General features: G+C 40.5%; 2 protein-coding genes, 1 long non-coding RNA gene and 1 pseudogene across 8 annotated transcripts in view; 3 read left to right on the top strand and 1 right to left on the bottom strand.

The window, feature by feature from the left end:
- The window catches only part of LOC137136989 (muscle M-line assembly protein unc-89-like), a 296,309-nt gene that overhangs the window by 74,494 nt on the left and 196,698 nt on the right, over positions 1 to 25,117 (top strand). The window lies entirely within an intron of this gene.
- LOC137137088 (uncharacterized) lies at positions 7,381 to 12,066 on the top strand. The gene is made up of 3 exons (XR_010915675.1): positions 7,381 to 7,421; positions 8,270 to 8,608; positions 9,918 to 12,066. It is a non-coding gene; the product is annotated as an uncharacterized lncRNA (long non-coding RNA).
- On the bottom strand, positions 14,742 to 18,596 carry LOC137137036 (selection and upkeep of intraepithelial T-cells protein 5-like). Of its 2 annotated transcripts, XR_010915658.1 has the most exons (4): positions 18,162 to 18,596; positions 15,261 to 15,587; positions 14,994 to 15,160; positions 14,742 to 14,901 (listed from the first exon to the last, which is right to left on the bottom strand). XR_010915658.1 is itself a non-coding variant. In XM_067522901.1 (3 exons), the coding sequence occupies exons 1-3, from the start codon at positions 18,568 to 18,570 to the stop codon at positions 15,069 to 15,071; spliced, it is 828 nt and encodes a 275-aa protein (XP_067379002.1). In that variant the 5' UTR covers positions 18,571 to 18,595; the 3' UTR covers positions 14,742 to 15,068. The 2 variants fall into 2 exon arrangements, 1 of the variants encoding a protein (XP_067379002.1); XM_067522901.1 differs by having other exon boundaries at positions 14,742 to 15,160; positions 18,162 to 18,595.
- Positions 21,048 to 21,925, top strand: LOC137137020 (uncharacterized; annotated as a pseudogene).

The following is a 25,117-nucleotide window of genomic DNA, read 5'->3' as shown; positions in this document are numbered from 1 at the left end:
GGAAGACTTGAGGCTGCATGTGTTTATTTCTACTTTGGTGTGTTTGTGTAATTCAGCTGTGACATTAACAGTCATTAACCCACAAAGCAACAAGCTTTAATCCTTAGTATTTAATTAGTGCAGAACTTGCTCTTTAATTCTGCCCCATGAGAAGAAGTTCAGAGAATCTGCTGGAAGCTGAACTTGTGGAAAAACTGCACTGACTTTGTAGAGAGAAGTTTCTCATTCACTTCAGTACAGTCAGTTTGATCAGAGCAGCATCTGGTGGAGATCAGAGGAACTGCAGATCCATGTGCTTTAACCCTTGTGGCCTCCTCACATTTACTACCCTCTGGACACCTCAGTGGCAACAATGTACACGTACAAACAACTATTACATCATCCTACAACAACAACTTTTTTTAAATAAATCACCTAAAGAACTTCACAGTTGTTCAAAAGTAGCAAACATTAAATCATTTTGAGGGATGTGTGTCATGTGCCTCCTGCCCAACAACTGTTAGTGTTTCACAGCCAAAGATAAACCTGCAGCTTGGCTGAGGGGTCATTTCATCAGTGAGCAGAGAAGGAGAAAAGCAGCAAAAATGAAGAGGCATTTTAGAAATGCTCATGCAGCCTTTATCTAGCAACAAGCAGCAGGACTCATCTGAATAAGACACAAGCTTCCAGTGGGAGTCTGACACAGAATGCTCACTGGAGTCCTCCACTTGGCTCTGACCCTTCCTCTGAAAGTGGAGAGGACACTGAGCTTCCTGAAAATACAGTGAGTGGACAGCAAAGACCTAAAAAAAGACGTCTTCTACCATCTGCACCAAGTGTAACAGGTGCATTTGTAGAGAGCAGCAATTTCCATGCTGCAGGACGAGAACTTAACTAAACACACACACACACACACACACACACACTCTTCTGTTCTCTTTTGTTGTTGCAGTTTGCACAATTAATGTTCACATTGATGAATCAGATGTTGATTTAAAAATATATTCACACACACACACACACAAACTCTTGGGCCCCTGGTTGTCACACGCCTCCATAATATAACTGGCAGCTATACAACAATGTTATAAATCAGCCTCCAATGGGAAAACGGCTGGATCTGGTGGAATCCTCTGGACCTGTCGGGGCCTCGCCAGAACTGAATCATTGGAAACACCTGTAGTTCTGATGTGCTCACCTCTCCTGCATCCTCCGCTCCAACACCCGACAACATCCACAGGTATAAACAGTCTGAGACACTTATAGAATTTGACGTTACCAACAGACAAAATGCAGCTGTTATGGATTCTAACTTTTCACCCAGAGAATTTTATTATTTTAATGTTATGATCTTAACCACACTGCTCTTTGCCCCATAGAGACTATGTCTGAACCAAAACCCAAAACTATTAAATGTGGATTATTAAATATCAGATCTCTCTCTTCTAAATCTCTGTTAGTAAATGACTTAATAAATGATCATCAATTCGATTTATTTTGTCTCACTGAAACTTGGTTGCAGCAGGAAGAATATGTCAGTTTAAATGAGTCATATTAATGATCATGTTCCTAGAAGCACAGGCCGAGGTGGAGGAGTAGCAGCAATATTTCACTCTAGCTTATCAATAATTCCTAGACCTAAACATAGTTATAACTCATTTGAGAGTCTTACTCTTAGCCTTTCACACGCAAACTGGAAAACTCAAAAACCACTATTATTTGTTATCATGTACCGTCCTCCAGTCCCTTATTCAGAGTTTTTGATTGAATTTTCTGATTTTCTATCTGATTTAGTGCTTAGTACAGATAAAGTCATTATAGTAGGTGACTTTAACATTCATGTAGATGCTGACAGTAACTGCGTTTAATTCATTACTAGATTCAATTGGTTTTTCCCAAAATGTAAATAAACCCACTCACTGTTTTAGTCACACGTTAGACCTTGTCCTTACGTATGGAATTGAAATGGATAATTTAACCATATTTCCTCACAACTCTCTTCTGTCTGACCAGTTTTTAATAACATTTGAATTTACAATAACGGACTATACAGCAGTTATAGAAAAATTCCACTATAGCAGATGCTTAAGTGAAAAAGCTGTCAACAAATTTAAAGAATTGATTCTTTCCTCATTATCATCATCTTTCAACCTTAATGTTACTCCTGCACAACTTGATTATCTAGTCAACGATTCTGCAGCCTCACTGCGTATGATACTAGATACAGTTGTCCCTCTGAAAAAGAAAGTGGTGAATCAGAGGAGATGATCTCCATGGTACAATTCACAAGTTCACAGCTTAAAGCAGGCAACACAAGTTAGAAAGGAAGTGTTGTTCCAGAGATTTAGAAGAATCTCATTTAGCCTGGAAAAACACTCACCTGTAAAATATGCCATTTTTTCCAAAGATATTTGATATTGTAAGGAGCAGTAGCAGCAATAGCACGTATGATAATAACCGAGGTCGTTTTTTTAAATGCAGCAGCAACAATCGCTGTAGCAGTGGGGGTGCCCGAGCACATGGCTCGTGACTGACAGGTGACACACACACACACACACACACACACACACACACACACACACACACACACACACACACACACACACACACACACACACACACACACACACACACACACACACACACACACACACACACACACACACACCCCCCCCCCCCCCTAGGGTTTTGGTTGCCATCTAACTGTTAACTGATAAGTGAACCATCATGACATCCACCACGTGGAGGGGAGGAGGAGGGGGTTAGGGCTGTCTAACTGTCTAACAGTCACGATGCTCTACACGCACGTTCAGTGTTATACTACTTGTAGAGGTGATCTTACTCGAATCTGACGCTCCTGACTCTTCAGCACATACTTCACTCCAGAGATCGTTGTTAGACAAACATTTATTGTACTTGCTTCTCAACTTAGCCGATGACGGATCAATTGTACATACAACTTTAAGCACAGTGATCTCACAAGCACGTTCACTCACTGTTTCATCAAACAAGTTTCCCAAAGTATGTCTGAACTGACAGGACTTGCAGGACTCGTAGAACTCGGTAAGAAACCATGTGCCTCCACAGCTAAACACAGAACCCTTTTCTTCTACCTTGTTGCAGTCCACACCTTTCTTGCTCTAGTTACTGTGTCACGTCTGCACCCTTCAGTAGCTGAGCTAAAAACTGCATCTGTCCTTAACAAACCCTTAGCATTGCATTGTTTCCTTGACCACTGGTCAACAAACTTAAAGGCAATCATCAAAGGCAAACTATCAAGCCATATGATGTCACTAAAGACATCATCAGTACATAGACACATCACAAACACACATTACATAAACAATTACACTACACACACAAGCAAAAATTACATAAAAAAAGTAACTAACTAACCCCCTTGTTTGGCTCATACACTACTGCTGAATGAATCTAAAGATCTAGTTACTAACAGTCTTACTCATGTTTCTCAAGAAGAAAACCTTTAATATTTGCGACTGACATCTGTAACAACAAGGGTTTTATAACTAGAACGTTACATGACGTTCACCATGTTTTTCAAAGTTCTTTTACCTTCATATTCCTGTTTAAACTCTATAGTCCATGTTGTCCACACTTCTCCACCAGGATCTCACCTTAAATCTGTGCTTTGTTTCTCTTTTTGTTATTTTCAGCAAAAGTTGCTCCATTTATTAAACACCTGTCACCGCCATATTTGATTTGTCAGAGGAATCCATGACAATATCTGCTGTTGTTGGATTTACTTAGTTGATGGACGAGCATTTACTGTCCAGCAACTCATACTGGAAGGAAATCAGTTGTAACAGTACTCAGTATTGGCAATGACTAAAATGTAAGTATTTGTTCCTGGTACTTGAAATCTCCACCCCTGATATCCTAAAAAGCTCAAGCTGGTGGTTCCCAGAATTTCCAAAGGTAGAATGGGAGGTAGAGCCTTTAGCTATCAAGCTCCTCTCCTGTGGAACCAGCTCCCAGTTCAGATTCAGGAAGCAGACACCCTCTCTACTTTTAAGTCCAGGCTTAAAACCTTCGTCTTTAATAACTTATTGTTAAAACTGCTCATTCACTCTGAACCAGCTCATAGTTCTGCTGCTGTACACTAAGACTCCTGGGTGACCCCCTGATGTCATCTGTTTCATTTTAGTCATGATTCTATTTAACATTTACATTAAGTGATTTGTCATAAGCTTTTATCCAAAGTGACTTACATGTGAGGTTGACATGATGTTTAAATGTTTTAACAAAAAAGAAGCAGTGAAACTTCTTCTATGTTCATCCACCACTATTCACTGTCAGGTCTAACTGAGCTTTAAAGTGCGTTAGACAGAGACCACAACCACAACCAACAGGGGAAAACACTGACTTTGTCTTTATGCAGTGAATTTCTAAGAGCATTTATTTGATAAAGCAAAATATTCTGCTGTGTTGGGGACAAGCCCCCCTGGCTGTATGCACACACACACACACACACACACACACACACACACACACACACACACACACACACACACACACTGCAATGAGGACATGCTTACACACACACACACTGCAATGAGGACATGCTTACACACACACACACACACACACACACACACACACACACACACACTGGAACAAAGTCACTATAGGAAACAAACTAACCAGTGTTACAGTTTCTCTTCTACCAACACTACTGACAACAGTCAGACGCTTTTATCCAAAGTGACTTACAACTAAGCAGCAGACACTAGGGACAACTGTGATGTTCAGTGTCTTACCCAGGGACACTTGGACTGGGAGTCAAACCACTGACCCTGTGGTTTGAACTACATGTGGAGAGTAAACTCATTCTATGTTCATACAAACATGTAGGGAGGGTCCTGTAGTTACTGAGCTAACGTTAGGACACAGCTGGACTGTTGAGATAACACACTGTATGAAGCTGCTGGTGTGATGAACTGTTCCTGAGAAACAGCCGAGCAGAGCTGAAGAACAACACTCCATGTTTCCCCTCAAACACAATAGAACAAGTAAGCAGCCTGTTTTGAAGAGGTAACGAGTAGAAAGTTATTTGTGTTCAAATGTAGGAAAAGTACGAAATACTCAAGTACAGACGTCTGAAAAATCTACTTAACTACAGTGAATGGTGGTCTGTCTGTGTGTGTCTGTCTGTGTGTGTCTGTCTGTGTGGACACTGAGACAGACTGGCGACCTGTCCAGGGACTGGACCCCATTTTCTGGATGTTTCCAGCAGCTTGTCCCATTTCTGCTTCAAAAACAGTTGTTGCTTCCCACAGATCAGATATATGTATGTTTCTTTTCTGAAGCTTCATCAGCAGCCACAGAGCTGCAGTTACTTCAGATGACAAAGGCTGTGCTTCCATTCCAGATGACTGCAGACAGTCCACTAAAGTCAGTTGTGTGGGACAAAGGAAGTTTCTCTTACCGTGTATGAAGATCACAAACTCCACAAACATCTTCATCTTCCTGCTAAAACTGCAACAAATCCTCCTTAAATCAGCTTCTTCCTAAACTAACTGCAGGTTCAGAATGGTTCTAATCTACTGACACTTTAGTTTCACTTTTAGCTGAAGGAGGTGGTTTATTTGAAGCCTTTTGACCTGCTTCAGGTCAAACAGCTTTATACAAACACACAGTAATGTAGAGGTGACACCGATTAATAAATAGACACACACACAGTTTGCATTTTAGATTTTTCTTGTGTGCGTCACTAAACTATGATTTAGTTGTGTATTAATTTTGCCATTTTTTAATTATCGAATCTCTACATTTTACCAAGTATTTGTTTTTTACTTGAACGTGTTCAATCCAGCACATTTATAAAAACAAAGTCATCTTAGACCCCAAAGAATTATAGAGACCCCCCAGTGGAGCGGAAAAAAGTCCCTTTAACAGAAGAAACCTCCAACAGAACCAGGCTCAGGGTCCAAAGTAAATGTGGGAAAATAAGGTTCTCCCATAGTTCCACAGGGGACACGTGCTACTAATCTTAGACCAGCTCTGTGTGTTTCTGGCTAAGATGAGTTCAATATGTGATGGCTCCAGCAGCAGACTGGCTACTATGATGTTACTGCCCTAGTTTCCTGGTTTCTGGCTAACTTGAACTAACAGAAGCAGTTGGTTCTGGTTTCTTTAAAGGTTTGTGGGCTCAGGCAGCTGTTTGGGTGACTGCTTGTTAGCAGGCAGGAAAACAACTGGGCCAAGATGGAAGAGGCACTAATGAAACATCAATACTTCCATAGGAAATGTCCTCATTTTTTCACAGGATTGATCAACACAAAGTGTCTTTGTGCCTTTGTTTCTCAGTAACATCAGGTTGATGATCATCAATCAATCAAACATCTCACACAATCTGTTTCTTGGATTGGTCAGCTGATCCCATGGATCACAAAAGGAAATTCTAAGATGAATATAAGTGAAGAAAAGTCAAAGAGCAGTTAGTGTAATCCAACAGTAAACCCACCAGAAACAGGATCTCTGTGTAATTCATTGTTCATTCATCAAGTCTAAATGAGCTCTTGTTCCCTTATTGGACTCATTATTAAAACTGAGCTCCACATATTCATCTGGTCTGAGAGAGAGCAGTGGTCTCACACTATGGGACTGAAACTAAATGGATTATTCTGGTTCATCAGGTGCATTTGATTCACAGGCTGGATGGAAACATGCGCATATTATTTTACTCCACAAGATGGTGACAAACACGAGTCCAATAATTACAGAAATACCAAAAAACCAACAGATGGTTGAACTGGCAGCTCTGCTCTTTGTCTTTGTTTCCCCTCTGAGCAAACTACAACAGAGCAACATGCTCATTTAGCAGCTCAGTCTGTTTGGCTGCTTTTTATATTTTGATATTTTAGCTTTGGAATCATAATACGTTCTTTGTGTTCATGTGTGTATAGATCTAGTTTCTGCTTAAGCTCATAAACCACAGTGAGAAACAGCTGGTCACAATACATCCTGGTTCTGGAGCCTGGAGGTGGATCTGGATCTGATTGATGATACTGTAACGACACAAAGGCCAAATATGTGCTGTTGAGTGAAATGTTTTACCTTGATGATATGATGTGATAGTTGTGTGGAGCAGCCAGAAACAGTGAAGAGTTAAAGTTTTGGTATTTGAAGTCGTGATTGTTGCATTTCTGGTGTTTAAGTTATGAAGAAATATATCAAATACATGTGAGGAAACCTGCATCAAGTGTTTCCAACAGCTGCATCAGGTTAAAGTGAAAGTAGCACAAGGTTTTCTCACAAATACAAACTAAAGTATCGACGCTGAGCAGCAGAAAGAGGCTGTGAACTAACATCCTGAAGCTGTTGGTGAAGCCTCAGGTTAGAAGAAGCAGATTCAAGGAGACTTTGCTGCAGTTTTTAAAGGGAGATGAAGAGATTTTTGGTGTTTGTGATTCTCCTGCACAGTAAGATCACGTCTTTAATCTCTGTTCAACTGCATCATGAGCATATTTTCACGAGATACAAATTCTTATTCAGATGGAAACTAAGAACTTGTGCAAATTTGTGCAGTTAAATCTATTAAAAAACGTCCTTTCTGCTCTTTCTCGACTTACATCTCAGAGAATGTGATCACTTTTCTGACTTTGCTTTGATGTTTTCTGCTTGACTTAGATTTTTGCTGCCTTGTACCTCACTTGTAAGTCACTTTGGATAAAAGCATCTGCTTTTGAAGTTTGAAGTTTGATTTATTTTAAATTGTCAAAAAAAGGAAAAGCTCTTTTCATCAACATAACATTTATTGCACATTCAGCAAGTGCACATGTTATTAATATTTTACACTGACTTTTAAGTGGAATATTATATGTTCCACTCAAAGTCCCCCCCTTCACAGTAAAACACTGACAGGAAGTTATGACTAAAAATTACAAAAAGAAAAAAAAAAAAACTGAAAGAAAATAATGAGGATTGTCATAAAAAACCTCAAAAGAATAAAATTATTAAAGAAACAAATAAGACTATAACCACACAATGACATTTTTTAAATATTTTTAAAATTGGATCTTTTTAAAAATATGTTTTATTCTTTAATGCAGCTTTTGTCTACACAAACTATTTCTTCAGCACCATACAACTTTTATGAAATACAGTTGTGTCAGTTTTTCTTTTTTCAATTGAGGCTTTGATTTCAATGACATTTTCAATTAACTTTTAAAGTCACTATTCTCACTCTATAATCATGTGACCTGCAGTTCACACTGGACATTAGGACACAGCACAAAGGTGACTCATGTTTCTGTCTGTGTCGTCACAGTTTCCCAGCAGGTCTTCACTGTGGAGGTGAATGCAGGAGAGGAGTCTGTCCTGCTGTCCTGTAGGACCTCTTTTGTTCCTCAGGGCACCACAGTGATGTGGAGTCGCAAGGATCTTAATCCCTGAACTATCCACAAGCGTTTGGAGAACGGTGATGATCTTAAAGACCAAAACCAGCTTTACAGCAGCTGAACATCAATGAGGAAAGACGCTCTGACAAGTGGAGACTTCAGCCTGAACCTGAGGAAACCAAGACCCTCTGACAGTGGAACATATGCCTGCATCGCTAGAATGTATGGAGAAGAACAGACACTCACAGAAGAACAGCTGGAGGTCAAAGGTCAGCACCTACATTACTGTAGCTTTAAGTAGTTGGACTGCTCAGAGCATAAGATGAGGTGACAATAACAAAATGTGCAGTAATATCAGTTTCTGGTTCAGCTGTCAGTCAGACTTTACTGAGGTGACATTCAGAGTTTATATTTGCCCATATGCACATTGTGCAATAAAAGAAAGTTCTAAAAATTATACGTCAGAAAATTAGACTGTGCAGTTACCATCATAGGCACAGAGAGTCCGGGAGTCTTAATTCTATTCAATCAATATTCATTTATTTAAGTAAAGAAAACTGTCCATACTGTGGTTTCGTATTAGTTTGATCACCTGCAGATTTTCAACAAATAGGAGTGAGATGTGTGTCAGACCAGTAACAGACTTCAGGGAAAGATGATCCCATGTGCAGCTTGATAAATTATTTAAAAATGACCTCATTTCTATAATTGTAATAATAACAGTAATAACAATTGTGCGTTAAATGTTATGTGAAAGTGTGAAAAGGCCAGTTTAACTGAAACTGCCATGGTCTCCAGAAATACATCCTGAAAGTGCCCAGGGTTAAGGCACAGAATGGCAACAGTTGGTATCCTCAGTTCCCAAACGATTCAAAAATGTCATTAAGAGAAAAGGTGAAATAACTGTGGGAAATGTCTCTGTCTAAAAGCTTTTTGAATTAGTCATAGCATAGGACTCAACTACTCTTTACAACCTTGTTTGTCACTGTCTTTACCAGATCACGATAAGAAGAAGGCGAAAGTGAACTAAATCAAATTAGAAGTTAGAGGTGTAGTGGTCACATGCCCATGGTGTGATTTGTTTTCAGCCTAACAGCAGCTCTTTACTTGTGGTGATTGTACTTTAGTTTCAGTAACATAAAAGCAGTTTCATCTGTGAAGTTTATGTTGCTGAAAGATATTATGAATATTTTAGAATGTTGTTTGTCATGGAGCTTCTTTCCACTAAAATCCAAAAGCCAATGAAAAAAGACTGTTATCTTTTTGTTCAGGGAATCAGGAAGAAGCTAACTTCTGCGTTGGCCTACAAAACGCTGACATCCCTACAGTTCTCTGTCCGTGAACTACAAACCTGTCTAATGCAGCACTTTGGCAAGTGTCCAAAAAATAATAGGAATTATTGAGGAATGCGTCAATCAGGCTGCAGCTGCAGCCACTTCCCCCCTAAGTGTGTTCCATATATGAATGCACATTTTAACTCTGTTTATACTTTGAGTACATCAGAGTACTTGTGTAATGTGTGCAACCTATTGGCCTTTGTGTGTTATTACTGGTGGAGTCTTTCCATTTGCCCTTCAGAACCACAGGGAACCTGCATGAGGATGCTATAGTGGAGCCGTGAGGAACCAAAGCCACCAATGATCAACCACGTGTATCAGAATGGCTCTGACCAGACTGAAGAACAGAACCAGGTTTATGGAGACTGAACAGAGATGATGGAAGAGCTGCTGAAAACTGAAGACCTCAGTCTGACACTGAAAAACCCCACGGTCAGAGACAGAGGGACATATGTCTGCAGTGTCTTCATCAAGGACATCAGGAGAAACCAAACAGTGTTGCTCAAGGTCAAGGAGAACAAGGTATTTATACCATGTCAGATGTGAGGACTTGAGACTTGCAGCAATGGCTTCCTACAAAGTGATGTGTGTGGTGACTCTGCTGACACCAGGTAAGAACCTCCTCACTGTCCACACCTGAACCAATCTGTCACAGCTGTGAGACAGGCTCCTGTTGCCCTGGTGATCAGCACTCTCTCCTCTGCTCTGTTTCTCTCTCTCCTGATGTCCAATCAGCCTCATTCCATTCACCTGTCCCTCTCTGCCAGATTGTCTTTCCTACCTTCCTAGTGACAAGCTTATCCCTGGTCCTGAAACAATCCTCGCTAAAGGTCTAGTTTGAGTTTCTGTCTGCTCTTCTGTTCTGAGATTCCTATGTTAGTTTTTGAGAGTCTATGTTGTGTTGCTACTCTGTTACCCGCTTGCCTGATGACAGTGTCCCAGTGGACGTCTGTTTAAGTCTGTTTAACCAGTGCTTTTGAACATCTGTTTCCTAGCTGGTGAATTTATTATTTATGAAGAAGATTTTTTGTATTAACCTTTTAATCAGGGTCTGAGTTATTGTCTGCTTCCCTGCGTCTCTTCTGTTGCCACTTCCCTTAGTTGTCACTTTGTTTTTTAGTTGTACTTTGTTCGGGTCTTCCCGTTTTTGTCCTCCTGGTTTCTGCCAGCCACCTTAAGTTGTCCTCCCCCGCTTCCTGGTCTCCTACTGTGCTCATCTCCTGCCCTACGTCGTAGCTCTGCACCTCCGCCCACAGTAAGTCTTATCCTGCCTATTTTTCCTCGTGCTATTTGTCATTCACCTCTGTCTCCATTCTCCCCAGAGTTCCCTAACACTTCCCAGCCACTTCCACCTCCCTCTCCGGTCCCGAGTCTTCTCCCCCGGTTACCTTCATTCCCCATAAATAAGTCCTTTGTCCTCTGCTCTTTTCTGGGTCCAATCTAAAACCCTCATTAAAGCGTGATACAATCATGTTTCAGATCTACAAGTAAAACCTCTTAATGAAGTAAAATACTATGTGTAATACTAATGTTTCTTTAGATCAAAGTGAGGACAGAAGGGAATAAAAAGTGTCCGAACTGAGACACATTTTAAACTTTGTCAATTATTTATTGATTCATTCATCTCCTTAAAAATACATTTTATTAAAATAATGCTTATACTTCTGAAGCAAAATGTAGTTATTCAACAAAAAAATATATGTAATGATTATTTTTTGTGTTGCCATGTCCATGTTGTCCATGTTTAGTCTTGAAGTGTTTGCAGAACTGCTCCAAGGTCAGTTACTATCTAACAGCAGACCATCCCACACTGTAGTGACCCAGAGTCACTTCATGCTCACAGCTGCTTATCAAAGTGCTGAAAAGGGAAAAGGTTTCCAGAAAATGTTCTGCCCAGCAGCAAAAGCTTCGATTGATGTGTCTAAGACCAGATATGGTCATTTTTGCCATGACACAGGATCCAGTCGGTGAGCCACGGATTAGAAGCTGAGGGATGAGAAGTGTATTGCAGAGGCTGTCCATGGCTGCATCTGCATCGAGGGTGGAGACGTCCTGTGTTGGGGGCAGAGTTGCAGAGACCAGTGAAGAGAACTGGTCCGGGTTGAGAGACCTGAGCTTACGGCAGAATGTTCCAAGTGTGGTGGGAGAATGAAGGTCTAGGGATGAAGACTGTTGAATGAAGAAGTGATCTGATACATGCAGAGCAGTGACCAAGATGCTGTCTGTGGTGCAGTTCCAGGTGAGAATGAGTTCAGTTCCACCCCCCGACCTGATGAGTGAGGACTGTGAGAGAAGGACCAATTGTTGGAGACTGCAGTAATCCAAGTTTGTTCACTGCAGACTGGCAGTTCACCAGGGCAAGAGACAAAGAGGCTGGTGACAAAGTGGTCTGGGTGAGAGTGGGAAACATGTCGTGTCCTAGTTTGGTGTTTGTGCTAGATACAGACATTTGGACGTGTATGGACATTTTCATGAATGCGAGGGAAATTTCAAGATCTAGGTAACACTGTTTCACTGTTTCACTGTTTTCACACTTCTCACAGACCCACTATCAAACCTGTTTACACCAGTGCCTCCTCACCTTTTGCTCCCCAGCAAGACATCATGTCTCTGGTAGATATCAACCATAAAACTACCTACACCTCAACATTTGCTTCCCAGAAGGGAGCCCACGGGAACCAGCACAAATCATCAATCTCAAGGACTTAAAAGACAATGAAGACAAAAGGACAAAGTAACATGAACTTGTTAATTAAGACTCCTGACCACATTGTATGAAGGTTGATTTGCATTGACTCATCCCTTTGTTCTTTGTGTGAACCCAGCTGTTGAGTTCATTCACTTGTAAGTTGCCTTTTTGCCTCCTAACTTGTCTTACAGTTTTGCCATGACAATGAACTGCTGTCAAACAAAATCCCCCAGAATAGCTGTTACTAAGTTAGCAGTTGTACCAGTCACCAAACATGTACATTCACCTTTGTTTGGATTCTAGTGAGGACACCAGAGCAGGTCTTCCATCAGTAGAAGAAACTGCTGATGTCTTACAGAAAGTTGAAGAGCGTGTCTGAAACCATGCAAAGACACAGGGTGGATTATAGCAGAGGTGTGTTTAAGAAACTAGAAATGAACTGTTACTATCACAGTACTTCAGTATCAATCCTCTGTAACACATTTGCCTTTAGGTGGATTTAGCCAAAAATAACTCTGGATTTATTATTGAGGATAACAGTTCTTTCTGTCTGATGGAGCACATGTCCACAGCAATAGAACCTCTAGAACCCAAATGAATAATGATGGCAGAGCCTCCCAAGCTGAGCTCATACACTAACATCCAAAACACACCCTGTCAGAACCATCAGAACCACAGTGTTGAGAAAGTTCTGCACAGATTTGATGGACATTGAAAATGTCTTTTTTTCAGTCAGATCATTTACACAGAGCAGCAAACTGATATGATGACTGCATTGATGTTAATATATGAGTCATATGGAGGTTAAAGCATATACAAAGATGACCTGCATATCATTTGAAATGTGTCTGTCAGATAGAAGCACACACAGATCAAAGTTCTGAAGACTGAGGATCTTTAATAAGAATCTGCTGACACTGTTAACTGTTGTTAAACAGGACTTGTAGTGTTTCATGAAACTGAAACAAATATTAAAGACGTAGAAAACTGCAGCTATTTTGTTAAAGACATATTTGAGCAACTCTAACTTTATTTTTTAAGATTCAACAAACTTTGTCCTCTTTGTGGACACAGGTGGACACTGCATCAGAGGAGTCTTCAAGTGTCCACATACACTGCAGACATGACCTTCAGCAGTATGTTAAGACCCTTAAAGTATTTCTTGAAGGACGTCCTCTACTACAGAAAAACATCATGGAAATGAAAAAGAACAAAACTCATTCAGACACTGATTTATTTTAATGTGTCATTTATTTTTCATGGTTTTAAAAATTCTGTCTTGTTCTTAGATTTTCTGTATATTGTTTTATGATGTTAATGTTTCCTATTTTATAGATTTAAAATCATTTTTAAGTTAGTTTGAGTTACTTTATAATTGTGTAATCGTTAATACATATAAGTGTTTTTATTTTGTAGTCAATAAATACTTTTACTTTTTTTTTTTACTTTATTTTGTGTTCTTTGTATTTGTGCCTTTTTTATTACTAAATGTATTAAAAACCCTCATTTGTTGTACTGACTGTGTAACTACAGGTAACAATGGGGTTTAGATATAAAACTTTTTACCAATCATGCTTTTATTTTTATTGCCTCAAAGCATAAAAAAAACAAAACAATTTAAATCAGTTGAACTTTAGTTTTCTAAACAACGTATTGATTAAATATCCACAGATCCAAGTGTTGGTTGATCAGGTTAGATTCTTCTTTGATTTCATGGGAAAAGACGTCCTGCATAGAGGTGAAAAGACTTGTTTTCCATTGATATGCAGCTTGATGAGCTGCAATGCTGTTTAAACAGAACTGGAGAAGAAGAAGAAAACGTGTGTTTCATACAAAAGCAATTATATACCTATGTGATATTTAAGAAGTTCCCTTAACTACCAAATACTTCCACTGTAGGTATTTTTCTTCTTCCCCAAAGTTTGATTCTTGTTATCAAGTAACAACTAATATGTATCTCTAGGTTCTGTGGAGGTTCATCGTTGTTACTAATAAGTTCACAGTAAGTTCACTGTACTTCCCCTGTAAGTCGTGGACTGAAATCTAAAGCCTGACAGAGATTTCATCTATGAACTGGACCCAGACACACACAGTCCTGGATTATTGACATCACCAGGAGACAATGTCCCTCTTCTAAAAGTCCCAATCCAACCAACCAACTCTTTACTACAGAAGGAAACTGGATTTAACAGATTCAAGAGAAAGGGGAGAAAAACAAGTGTTTGCTAAAAGGAACCAGAAGAACAGAAAGAACCAGAACAGCAGCAGTTAACAAAGGGAAACAGAATCAGGACGTTTGATTCAGTGTTGTAGGACAAAATCAGCTGTTCTGGAGACAGTGTTGACCTCACAGAAACATCCTGCTTTAGTCTTTGTAGCTGAGCTTGTTCCTCTTGTCCACTGTCAGATTCCAGATCTGGTTCCTGCTCCAACATGTGTCTGGATTTCAAATGAGGAAGCAGCTGCAGTTTGTTTCTGTGGCCTCCACAGCCAGACGGGTGGTGCTCAGTCACTGTGTGTTTGGTTCCAGGAGAAGCTGGTTACAGACAAAGATGGTGGAGTTTTTCTGATCAATCAATGATTTACTGATGAACTTTAATCAGTCGACCTTATGTCTCCTCCTCTGACTGTGGCTGTCCACTGTTACTTCCTCTTCATCCTCTTCTTCCTCACCACTGGCAGGTCGACATGTTACATCACTGATCAAACTGATTGATCAGCCATCAGAGGAGTTGGATCAGTGGAGCTGCTTCTGTTCCTGATGTCCACTGTCTCATCTTTGTCCTGAGTTCTCTCTGCAGAGGAAACAGAAGACAGTCAGAGACAGAATGTTAAAGACTTTATTGACAGATGACCAGAGACAAACAACAAGAGAAAAATACAAAGAAAACTGACCTTTGATCCTGAGCTGAACTGTTTTCTTTCTCAGTATTTTTCCCTCCTTGTTCCGGACTCTGCAGACATATGTCCCTGTGTCTCTGACTGTGGGGCTTTTCAGGGTCAGACTGAAGTCTCCAGTTTTCAGCAGGTCTTCTTTCATCTCTGTTCGGTCTCTGTAAATCTGGTTGTCATCTTCAGGCTGTTCAGAGCCATTCTGATATTTGTGGACAGTCCTGTTGTGACTGTCCTGCCACTGCACTTTAGCATCCTCAGGCAGGTCACCAATGGTCTTGAAGGGCAGCTGGACAGACTTGACTCCCTCCTCCACCTCCATCCGACAGTCTGGGAGGACAACAAACCACAGAATCAGCTGGACAGACAGTGGCAGCACTTTAGAGGAAGGTGAAGGACAGAACCAGATACAAGCAAAAAGAAATGGAACAGAAATCTAGAAACTGGCAGTCTGTTCTCATTCCTGAGGTGTCAAAAAGCTCTGCTTTGTCAAGACCTACTGTGTTACATGCTGAAACTTGAGGTACCTGTTCATGTTGGTGATCGATGGGCTTTCAGTGTAGGTCGTTATAAACATTAGCACTTCAATATTTGATGCCTACATCAATAACATAAACTATGAGGTGAAAAAGTCTCACAGGGGAGGTTGATGAGGTGGTGGATGGTACAACAAGAGACTGGGGTTCTGCTCTAGTGCGAGATGTGCATTTTATTGATTATAGTCTCTGAAACAGACAGGACCTGGTCTTCTGTTTGGCGTCTTTAGAACCTGGGGATGGATGGACTTTGTCTTTGTCTTTTTCTGTCAGACACAGACTGATGACGAGCTGTGGCACAAACATTTGTGTGGATCAACAACAGCAGCTAGAAGCTGTTACCATAGCAACTCCATCCTCCATCTCCAAACATCAAATGTCAATAAATTCTTCTGAAAATGATTTGACTGGTAGATTTTCACTCAAGTCCCTTCAGAGCTGCAGTCGCTATGAGCTCACTGAGGTCAGTAACTGTTTCTCTCTCAGGCTGACGTTTGCTTTTTAAACCAAAGTGTTTGGACATGGTTCTAAATCCCCCTGTGGACACATCTATTAGGCTCATGTTAGAGAACAGTCTCAGCAGAACAATCAACAAATCTGAGGAAATGATCTTTAGTGAATTCTCTTTAGTTCTCTGCTCGTATCATCCACCAAAAAGATTTATTTCAGCCAATCAGTGATAAGTGACTGTGTTTGTGGGAACCAGAGCCTGCATGTCCCTGATTCATGTCCACTGTGGTTCTGTGGAACCATCATCTCAGTCTATCTCCTCCAGAACTAAGTGCAGCTCCATCCACCCTCTGACCCTGATGTGTGTGTTTGTATCAGCAGTGGACTGATACTGACTCACTTTACATCAGTAACAAAGGTTTAAAAAGATGAAGGTGAAGAAGAAGTTTGACTCCAGAAACATCCAAATGCTTCAAAGTGTTGATGTAGCAGCAGTAACTGTGCAGACAACAGAGAGGAGGAGCAGACCAGAGTGGATTCAGGACCACAGCTCCAGTCCAGTCCAACCAGTCTAACAGGTGGACAGAAGACAACAGGACATGGTCCATAGCTTTGTTTTCTGCTAAGGTTTCATCAGAAATGAGAATAATTCACCCAAAGTCTGTAATTCCTGTTAGTCAGAGCTACAGAATTTTATTACACAAAGATCCAATGAAGGAAAAAGATCATAATATGTCTGCTGCTGGATTTAGATTCTGTCCAGTTCAGTATCAATTCAAAGCTCACACTCTCTATAGACTGATAAGTCCTTCTAGACATGGACAGATTAGTGACTGGGCCTCTCAGGCTCAGAGCTTCAAAAGCAGCTGTTTCCACTGCTATTTCCAGTCCTTGGATGAACGATGACATTCCCAGTTTCAGAAGTCAATGTGGACGGATAGAGCGTCTGTGGAAATCCACTAAGCTCCAGGTCCATCACACCTAAAGATCTTTTAACCAAACTCAACTCCATGGTTAAAGCTGCTGGGGTCTCTTATTTGGCTGATGTTATTGTCTCTAATAAGCAGAATCCTAAAAATGTTAAATTGTTAATTGTTAACAGAAATACATGTTGATGTGTGTGATGTTTCTATTCCAGTATTGTTGCAGTTCAAGAGCCAGTGTGGAACTTGTTTGAATATATTTGTTAGTAGTAGAAGTCTGCTCCATCTTAATGTGGAAAGGTGCTGTGGAAAGTGGGGGGTCCATAATTGCCCACATTGAAGGAGACAACTTTAGTCAGCAGTGTCCACTAACTATTGTCCTCTTTTTAAAAACCAAACTCTGGACTTTGTTCTGTTGAATCAGTTGATTTCAGTACCTGATCACAGCAACATTCTCAGTGTCAGTGAGGACAGAACAATGTCTGTGGAGACATTAAAGTACAGCTACATGTCTTATCTGTCCACCTAAACACAATTTCAGCTTTTGAAACTAATCCCAGCTTCTTGTTTTCTGCTCTCATGTGCTGATGGACATTTTCATTGTCACTGAAATAAGGTAGAGAGACAGAAAATGTCAAAGACATCCAGCCAGAGCAAACTCACCTTTTCCACCTTTGTCTCCAATTAGACCAACAATCTAATTCATCCCAACACTTGTCTCAAGTTCTGTCTGCAGCTTCACATGATCAAGGACCTGTTGTTACCTGGACCTGATCTACTTCTGGTGGAGCTCAGTTCAAAGTTTCTCTCTGTCACAAATATTCACATTACACTGAAATGATAGTTTGGTTCCATTGAAAATTCATTTCAATTTACTGTTAGAGTCATGAAATAAAGTGAAATACATTCATAGAAACATACTAACAGTAATACTGCAGTTTCTCTTAGTATAAAGATTAACAACAGTTAGCTTAGCATAAAGACTTTAAACTGACCTTTGACCTGGAGCTTCACATCTTTCTTCATCAGGATGTTTCCCTCCCTGCTGTAGACGGTGCAGCTGTAAGTGTCTTTGTCCCAGTCTGTGGGGTATTTCAGGGTCAGACTGAGGTCTCCAGTTTCCAGCAGGTCTCTCTTCATCTCTGTTCGACCTCTGTAACGATACAACTCTTTTCTAGAGCCGTTCTGATACACATGCAGTTTACTGCTATATAAACTTCGTCTCCACTCCACTCTGACGTCTTCAGGCAGGTGAACTGTGGTTTTACAGGGCAGCTGGACAGACTCCACCCCTGCATCCACCTCCACCTGTTGGACTGAGAGGACAACAAAGCTCAACATCATGTGGACAGACAGCAGCAGCAGCTCTGACACATTTTCTTTGAGTGGATGAAGTGAAAACATGTTTGATTGGTTCCAGTCTGAAATGTCTCCATGTCTCCATGTAACAGAGACACTGTTGTCTTTATCTTCAGTCCCTCAGTTTGGTTGTTAAACCTTTATTTCCTGTCTCTGACAGAGAATCACTGTCCCATCATCTGACTTCACTAACACTCAGTAAATGATATGAAGTCAAACACATGTTTGTTTCCTATCAGTGAAAGTTACAAACTAAATGTTGACAGGATCAGATTTGGTGGAGGATCTGGGAGCAGATTGATAGATATGAAATGAAACAAAGCTTTCAGACATTTCTAGGAGAATCTGGATCAATCTGATCACTCTAATCATTTCTAAATCAGCCTGATCTTTGTAGGATCTCAGACGACTGAAATCTTTCAAACTAAATCCCTCTGAAATATCAGAGACCATAGAGGCTTTAAATGCTGCTGCTGCAGCAGGACCACACTGTCTGTCAGCTGACAACACGTCCTCTTTTGGACATGGATCAGGAATCATATGAGAGCAGCTGCCTTCTGAATTCACTGAGAACTTCCTGATCATGTTCCTGCCAAAGCCTGGTCAAACTAATACACAGTGTGACAACAGGAGTCTGATCAGAAAATGCTGTGTGAGACTCTGACAAAGAGGCTGGAGGTTGGATTAGTCTGCCTGCTGAGACAATACCAAAGTGTGATTAGAAGGAAGAGACGAGGATGTCCTAATGTGAGAATTCATCATGTGGACAGAAAATCAATGTCTCCAAATCATAAGTGATGTTAACGTCTGAAAGAAGAAAAAGCCTCCTCTGCTTCAGACCTTCTGACAATGTGGAAATGACTCTGAGGAGCTGGAACTGAACCAGTGTCAGGACCTAAATAAAGATGGACGTCTTTCCCTTTGTCTCTAACTGGCAGCTCAAATGTAGTGAAACTGAAGATTGTGTCTAATGTCTTCAACTGGATCTATTTCACCATGTTCCCTCAGCTCCACCACAGGGACACTTAAGACATGAAGACAAATATGGATTAAGCTTTTAGAGAATAACAGGCCTCTCACTGTCTTATCTTCCATTGGACAAAGGGGGTTAAAGTGTTCAAATGTCCAGTTGTTTTCTCAGGCTGCACTTTGAGACATATAATGATTTATTTGGAATCACATGTCATATTCAGTCCAACCCAGTCTCACCTCAGATCCTACAAATAAAACACAACAGCTTTGTTCCAAATCCTGTCCACTGTCTCAGTTGGTGTCAGAGGTTAGAAGAACAGGATCAGTGCTGGACTTCACACCTAACACCACTGATATGAGATTTGGTATTAAACTTTGCTTTGATACAGATGTTCTCAAAGGTCATTTTCCTGTTCTGTCCCTACAGCTGATACCTGCTTTCTTTTGCTCTCTCCTTTTCCGTCACTACCTGCTTGTCTCAGTGTTTTCATTCATTAAACTTTTATTCACACTCAAACCCTATAGTTTTATTTGATGTAGCTCTCCCCATGATGACTTGGCCCGCTGATATTTTAGTTTTTTGTTAAATAAAACTATCTATTTGCCCATCGGCCTCTTAGTAAATTATATTCTATCTATCTGACCTGTAGCCTGTCAAGCCGTCTCCCTCAGCGTTTGGGTCCTATCCTAAAACCCTTAGAAGTTAGAACCTAGCATCAGAATGGGGAAGATGGTTTAAAGGACTCTGAACGTGGCATGGTTGTTGGTGTCAGACAGGCTGGTCTAAGGATTTCAGAAATTGCTGATCTACTGGGATTTTAATGCATAACTTACAGAGAATGGTCTGAAAAAGAGAAAATATCCATTGAGCAGCAGCAGGGCAAAAATGCTTGTTGATGCCAGATGTCAGAGGAGAATGACCAGGCTCGGTTCAAGCTCATAAAAAAGAAAAAGTAACCCAACAACCACTTGTTACAACTGAGGTACAGTATGCAGAAGAGCATCTCTGAATGCACAATGCGTCAAACCTTTAAGCAGATGAGCTACAGGAGCAGAAAACCAAACCAGATGGAGGTTGATGCTCCAATTCACAAAGGCTCACTACAATTCCATGACAGAAGATTAGACAAACATTACCTAGTCTGAAAGGTCTTGTTGTTGTAAAAGTTACCATGAAAGGGAAAAGCTGGAAGCAGCAGCCTGGGGGGGTGAAGACTATTCTACCCAGCAACAGCAAGATATAAATTCATGTTTGACATGTTAAGTCCTTGGAACTGCACTGGACGAAGGCTTGAGACTCTGTTGGTGCACCTCTCTCTTGCAAGAAAATAAAACCCTTAAAGACATCCTGGATGTGGAAGACACATTTCATCAGTAGCTGTTATTTTTACTTAAATAATTGATTTCTTCACACAAGAATTAATACTTGAGTCGTAACATACGCTTGTATTACACAAGCACCTGCTCTTGTAAAACATAACCAGCTAAAGTTTACAAATTCCAGATTTCACCTATATTATCTTCGTTAGTTTAGCAGTTATCCGTTAGCAATGGCTTCTCTGTCTCCCTCTGTCTCTCCTTCTCTCACTTGCTCGGTGTGTCTCATGTTCAGTTTTTCCTCTGCCTCCTTTAGTGATAATGGTTTATGTAACAAGTGTAAGGTTTTTGCAGCTTTGGAGGCGAAGCTCACGGAATTGTAAGCACGGCTCCGCACCATGGAAAATAACTCAGATAGTCTGGGCTGGTAACTGGTGCGGGCCGACCTAGCGTAGCCCCTGCTAGCTGTCCCCCGGCAGTTCCCGAGCAGCCGGGAAGCCAGTCCGGCTGGGTGACGGTTCGTAAGAGATCTAATGCTAAACAGACGCCCGAGGTTCACCACCAGTCGGTTCACGTTTCTAACCGATTTTCCCCACTCAGCGACACACCCGCTGAGAAACCAACTCTGGTAATTGGCAGCTCCATAGTCAGAAACGTGAAGTTAGAGACTCCAGCGGCCGTAGTCAAATGTCTTCCTGGGCCCAGAGTGGGAGACGTTGAATCATATTTGAAACTCCTGGCTAAGGATAAACGTAAATACAGTAAGATTATTATTCACGTGGGAGTTAATGACGCCCGATTACGTAAATCGGAGGTCACTAAAATGAATGTTGAATCGGTGTGTAACTTTGCAAAAACAATGTCGGACTCCGTAATTTTCTCTGGTCCCCTGCCAAATCTGACCAGTGACGACATGTACACCCGCATGTCGTCATTCAACCGCTGGCTGTCTAGGTGGTGTCCAGCAAACGATGTGGGCTACATAGACAATTGGAAACGTTTTTGGGGAAAACCTAGGCTTATTAGGAGAGATGGCATCCATCCTACTTTAGATGGTGCAGCTTTCTTATCCAGAAATATGGCTGGTTTTATTAAACAACCAAAAGTATGACAATCCAGAGTTAAGCCTAGGATGCAGAGATCCTGTCCTACACGTCTCTCTGCAGTATCCTTACAACCGTCACCCCCCCACAACTCCAACATACCTATAGAGACTGTGTCTGTTCCCCGACCTAAATTACATAAAGTAAATATGACAACAAGAGGAGTTAATCATAATAACCTAATAAAAGTTAAGACTACTCCTCTTACAGAACAAAACCCCAAAACTATTAAATGTGGATTATTAAATATCAGATCTCTCTCTTCTAAATCTCTGTTAGTAAATGACTTAATAAGCGATCATCAATTCGATTTATTTTGTCTCACTGAAACTTGGTTGCAGCAGGAAGAATATGTCAGTTTAAATGAGTCATATTAATTATCATGTTCCTAGAAGCACAGGCCGAGGTGGAGGAGTTGCAGCAATCTTCCATTGTAGCTTATCAATAAACCCTAGACCTAAACATAGCTATAACTCATTTGAAAGCCTTACTCTTAGCCTTTCACACCCAAACTGGAAAACTCAAAAACCACTATTATTTGTTATTGTGTACCGTCCTCCAGTCCCTTACTCAGAGTTTTTGATTTAATTTTCTGATTTTCTATCTGATTTAGTGCTTAGTACAGATAAAGTCATTATAGTGGGTGACTTTAACATTCATGTAGATGCTGACAGTAACTGTCTGAGCACTGCGTTTAATTCATTATTAGATTCAATTGGTTTTTCCCAAAATGTAAATAAACCCACTCACTGTTTTAGTCACACGTTAGACCTTGTCCTTACGTATGGAATTGAAACGGATAATTTAACAATATTTCCTCACAACTCTCTTCTGTCTGACCATTTTTTAATAACATTTGAATTTACAATAACGGACTATATAGCAGTTAGGGGAAAATTCCACTATAGCAGATGCTTAAGTGAAAAAGCTGTCAACAAATTTAAAGAAATTATTTCTCCATCATTTGCTTCACCATATGTTAATACAATGGGAAGTAGTCTCCTTAATGTTACTCCTGCACAAGTAGATTATCTTGTTGACAATTCTGCAGCCTCACTACGTACAATACTCGATAGTGTTGCCCCTCTAAAAAAGAAGGCAGTAAATCAGCAGAGGCGATCTCCATGGTATAGTTCACAAACACGCAACTTAAAACAGGAAACACGAAAGTTAGAAAGGAAGTGGTTCCAGAAAGTTAGAAGAATCTCATTTAGCCTGGAAAAATAGTTTAAAAACGTACAAAAAAGCTCTCAGTGATGCCAGAACAGCATATTATTCATCATTAATAGAAGAAAACAAGAACAACCCCCGGTTTCTGTTCAGCACTGTAGCCAGGCTGACTAAGAGCCATAGTTCTGTTGAGCCTACTATTCCCTTAACTTTGAGCAGCAATGACTTCATGACTTTCTTTATGAATAAAATTGTAGCTATTAGAGAAAGTATTCACCAGATCCTCCCCCCAAAAATTACAGATAGATCTTCATGTACAGCAGTGCTAGAATCATGGATAAGGCCCCAATCCCTGTTAGACTGCTTTTTACCCATAGATCTCTCTGAGCTAACTTCAATTATTACCTCATCTAAACCAACAACCTGTCTGCTAGACCCTATTCCAACTAAGCTGCTCAAGGAAGCTTTACCCTTAATAGATACGTTCATATTAGATATCATCAATCTATCTTTAGAAACAGGCTATGTACCACAGGCCTATAAGGTAGCTGTAATTAAACCATTACTTAAAAAACCCTGTCTTGACCCAGGTGTTTTAGCCAATTACAGACCAATATCTAATCTCCCCTTTATTTCTAAAATAATTGAAAAAGTAGTCGCAAAACAATTATGTGATCACCTTCATAGGAATAATTTGTATGAAGAGTTTCAGTCAGGATTTAGAGTTCATCATAGTACAGAAACAGCACTGGTAAAAGTCACCAACGATCTTCTCATGGCCTCAGATAATGGACTCATCTCTATACTTGTTCTGTTAGATCTTAGTGCCGCATTTGATACCATTGATCATAACATTTTATTACAGAGACTGGAACATGAAATTGGAATTACAGGAACTGCACTAGGTTGGTTTAAATCTTATCTGTCTGATAGATTTCAATTTGTTCATGTTAATGATGAATCCTCCATGCACACAAAGGTTAGCTATGGAGTTCCACAAGGCTCTGTGTTAGGACCAATACTTTTTACTTTATATATGTCTCCTTTAGGCAACATTATTAGAAAACACTCCATAAATTTCCACTGCTATGCTGATGATACCCAGCTATATTTATCTATGGAACCAGATGAAAACAATCAGTTAATAAAGCTTCAAGCATGCCTACAAGACATAAAGGCCTGGATGTCCCACAATTTTTTACTTTTAAACTCAGACAAAACTGAAGTCATAGTATTTGGGCCCAAAAATCTCAGAGATATGATGTCCAACCATATTGTTACCCTAGATGGCATAAGTCTGGCCTCCAGTACTACTGCAAGGAACCTTGGAGTTATTTTTGATCAGGATCTGTCCTTTAAGTCACATATAAAACAAATCTCTAGAACAGCCTTCTTCCACCTACGGAACATTGCCAAAATTAGGAGCATACTGTCTCAAAGTGATGCCGAAAAACTGGTCCATGCATTTGTTACTTCTAGGTTGGACTACTGTAATTCCCTACTTTCAGGATGCCCCAGTAACTAAAGAGCCTGCAATTAATCCAAAATGCTGCAGCAAGAGTGCTGACTGGAACTAGCAAGAGAGATCATATTTCACCTTCACTAGCTTCTCTCCATTGGCTTCCTATTAAATTTAGAATAGAATTTAAAACCCTGCTTCTTACATATAAAGCTCTGAATGGTCAGGCTCCATCATATATAGAAGATCTCATAGCACCATATCATCCCAGTAGACCACTTCGCTCTCAGAATGCAGGCCTACTTGTGGTTCCCAGAATTTCCAAAAGTAGAATGGGAGGTAAAGCCTTTAGCTATCAAGCTCCTCTCTTGTGGAACCAGCTCCCAGTTCAGATTCGGGAAGCAGACACCCTCTCTACTTTTAAGTCTAGGCTTAAAACCTTCCTTTTTAATAAAGCATATAGTTAGTTATAGTTATGCTGCCATAGGCTTAGACTGCTGGGGGACCCACCCCCCAATGCACTGAGCTCCTTTCCTCCTCTTGACCATCTCTCCTCTCCTCTCACCCCGCA

Source organism: Channa argus, chromosome 12 (genome assembly GCF_033026475.1).
Source record: "Channa argus isolate prfri chromosome 12, Channa argus male v1.0, whole genome shotgun sequence".
Lineage (NCBI taxonomy): Eukaryota > Metazoa > Chordata > Actinopteri > Anabantiformes > Channidae > Channa > Channa argus.
This window is presented reverse-complemented; position numbering and strand designations above follow the sequence as displayed.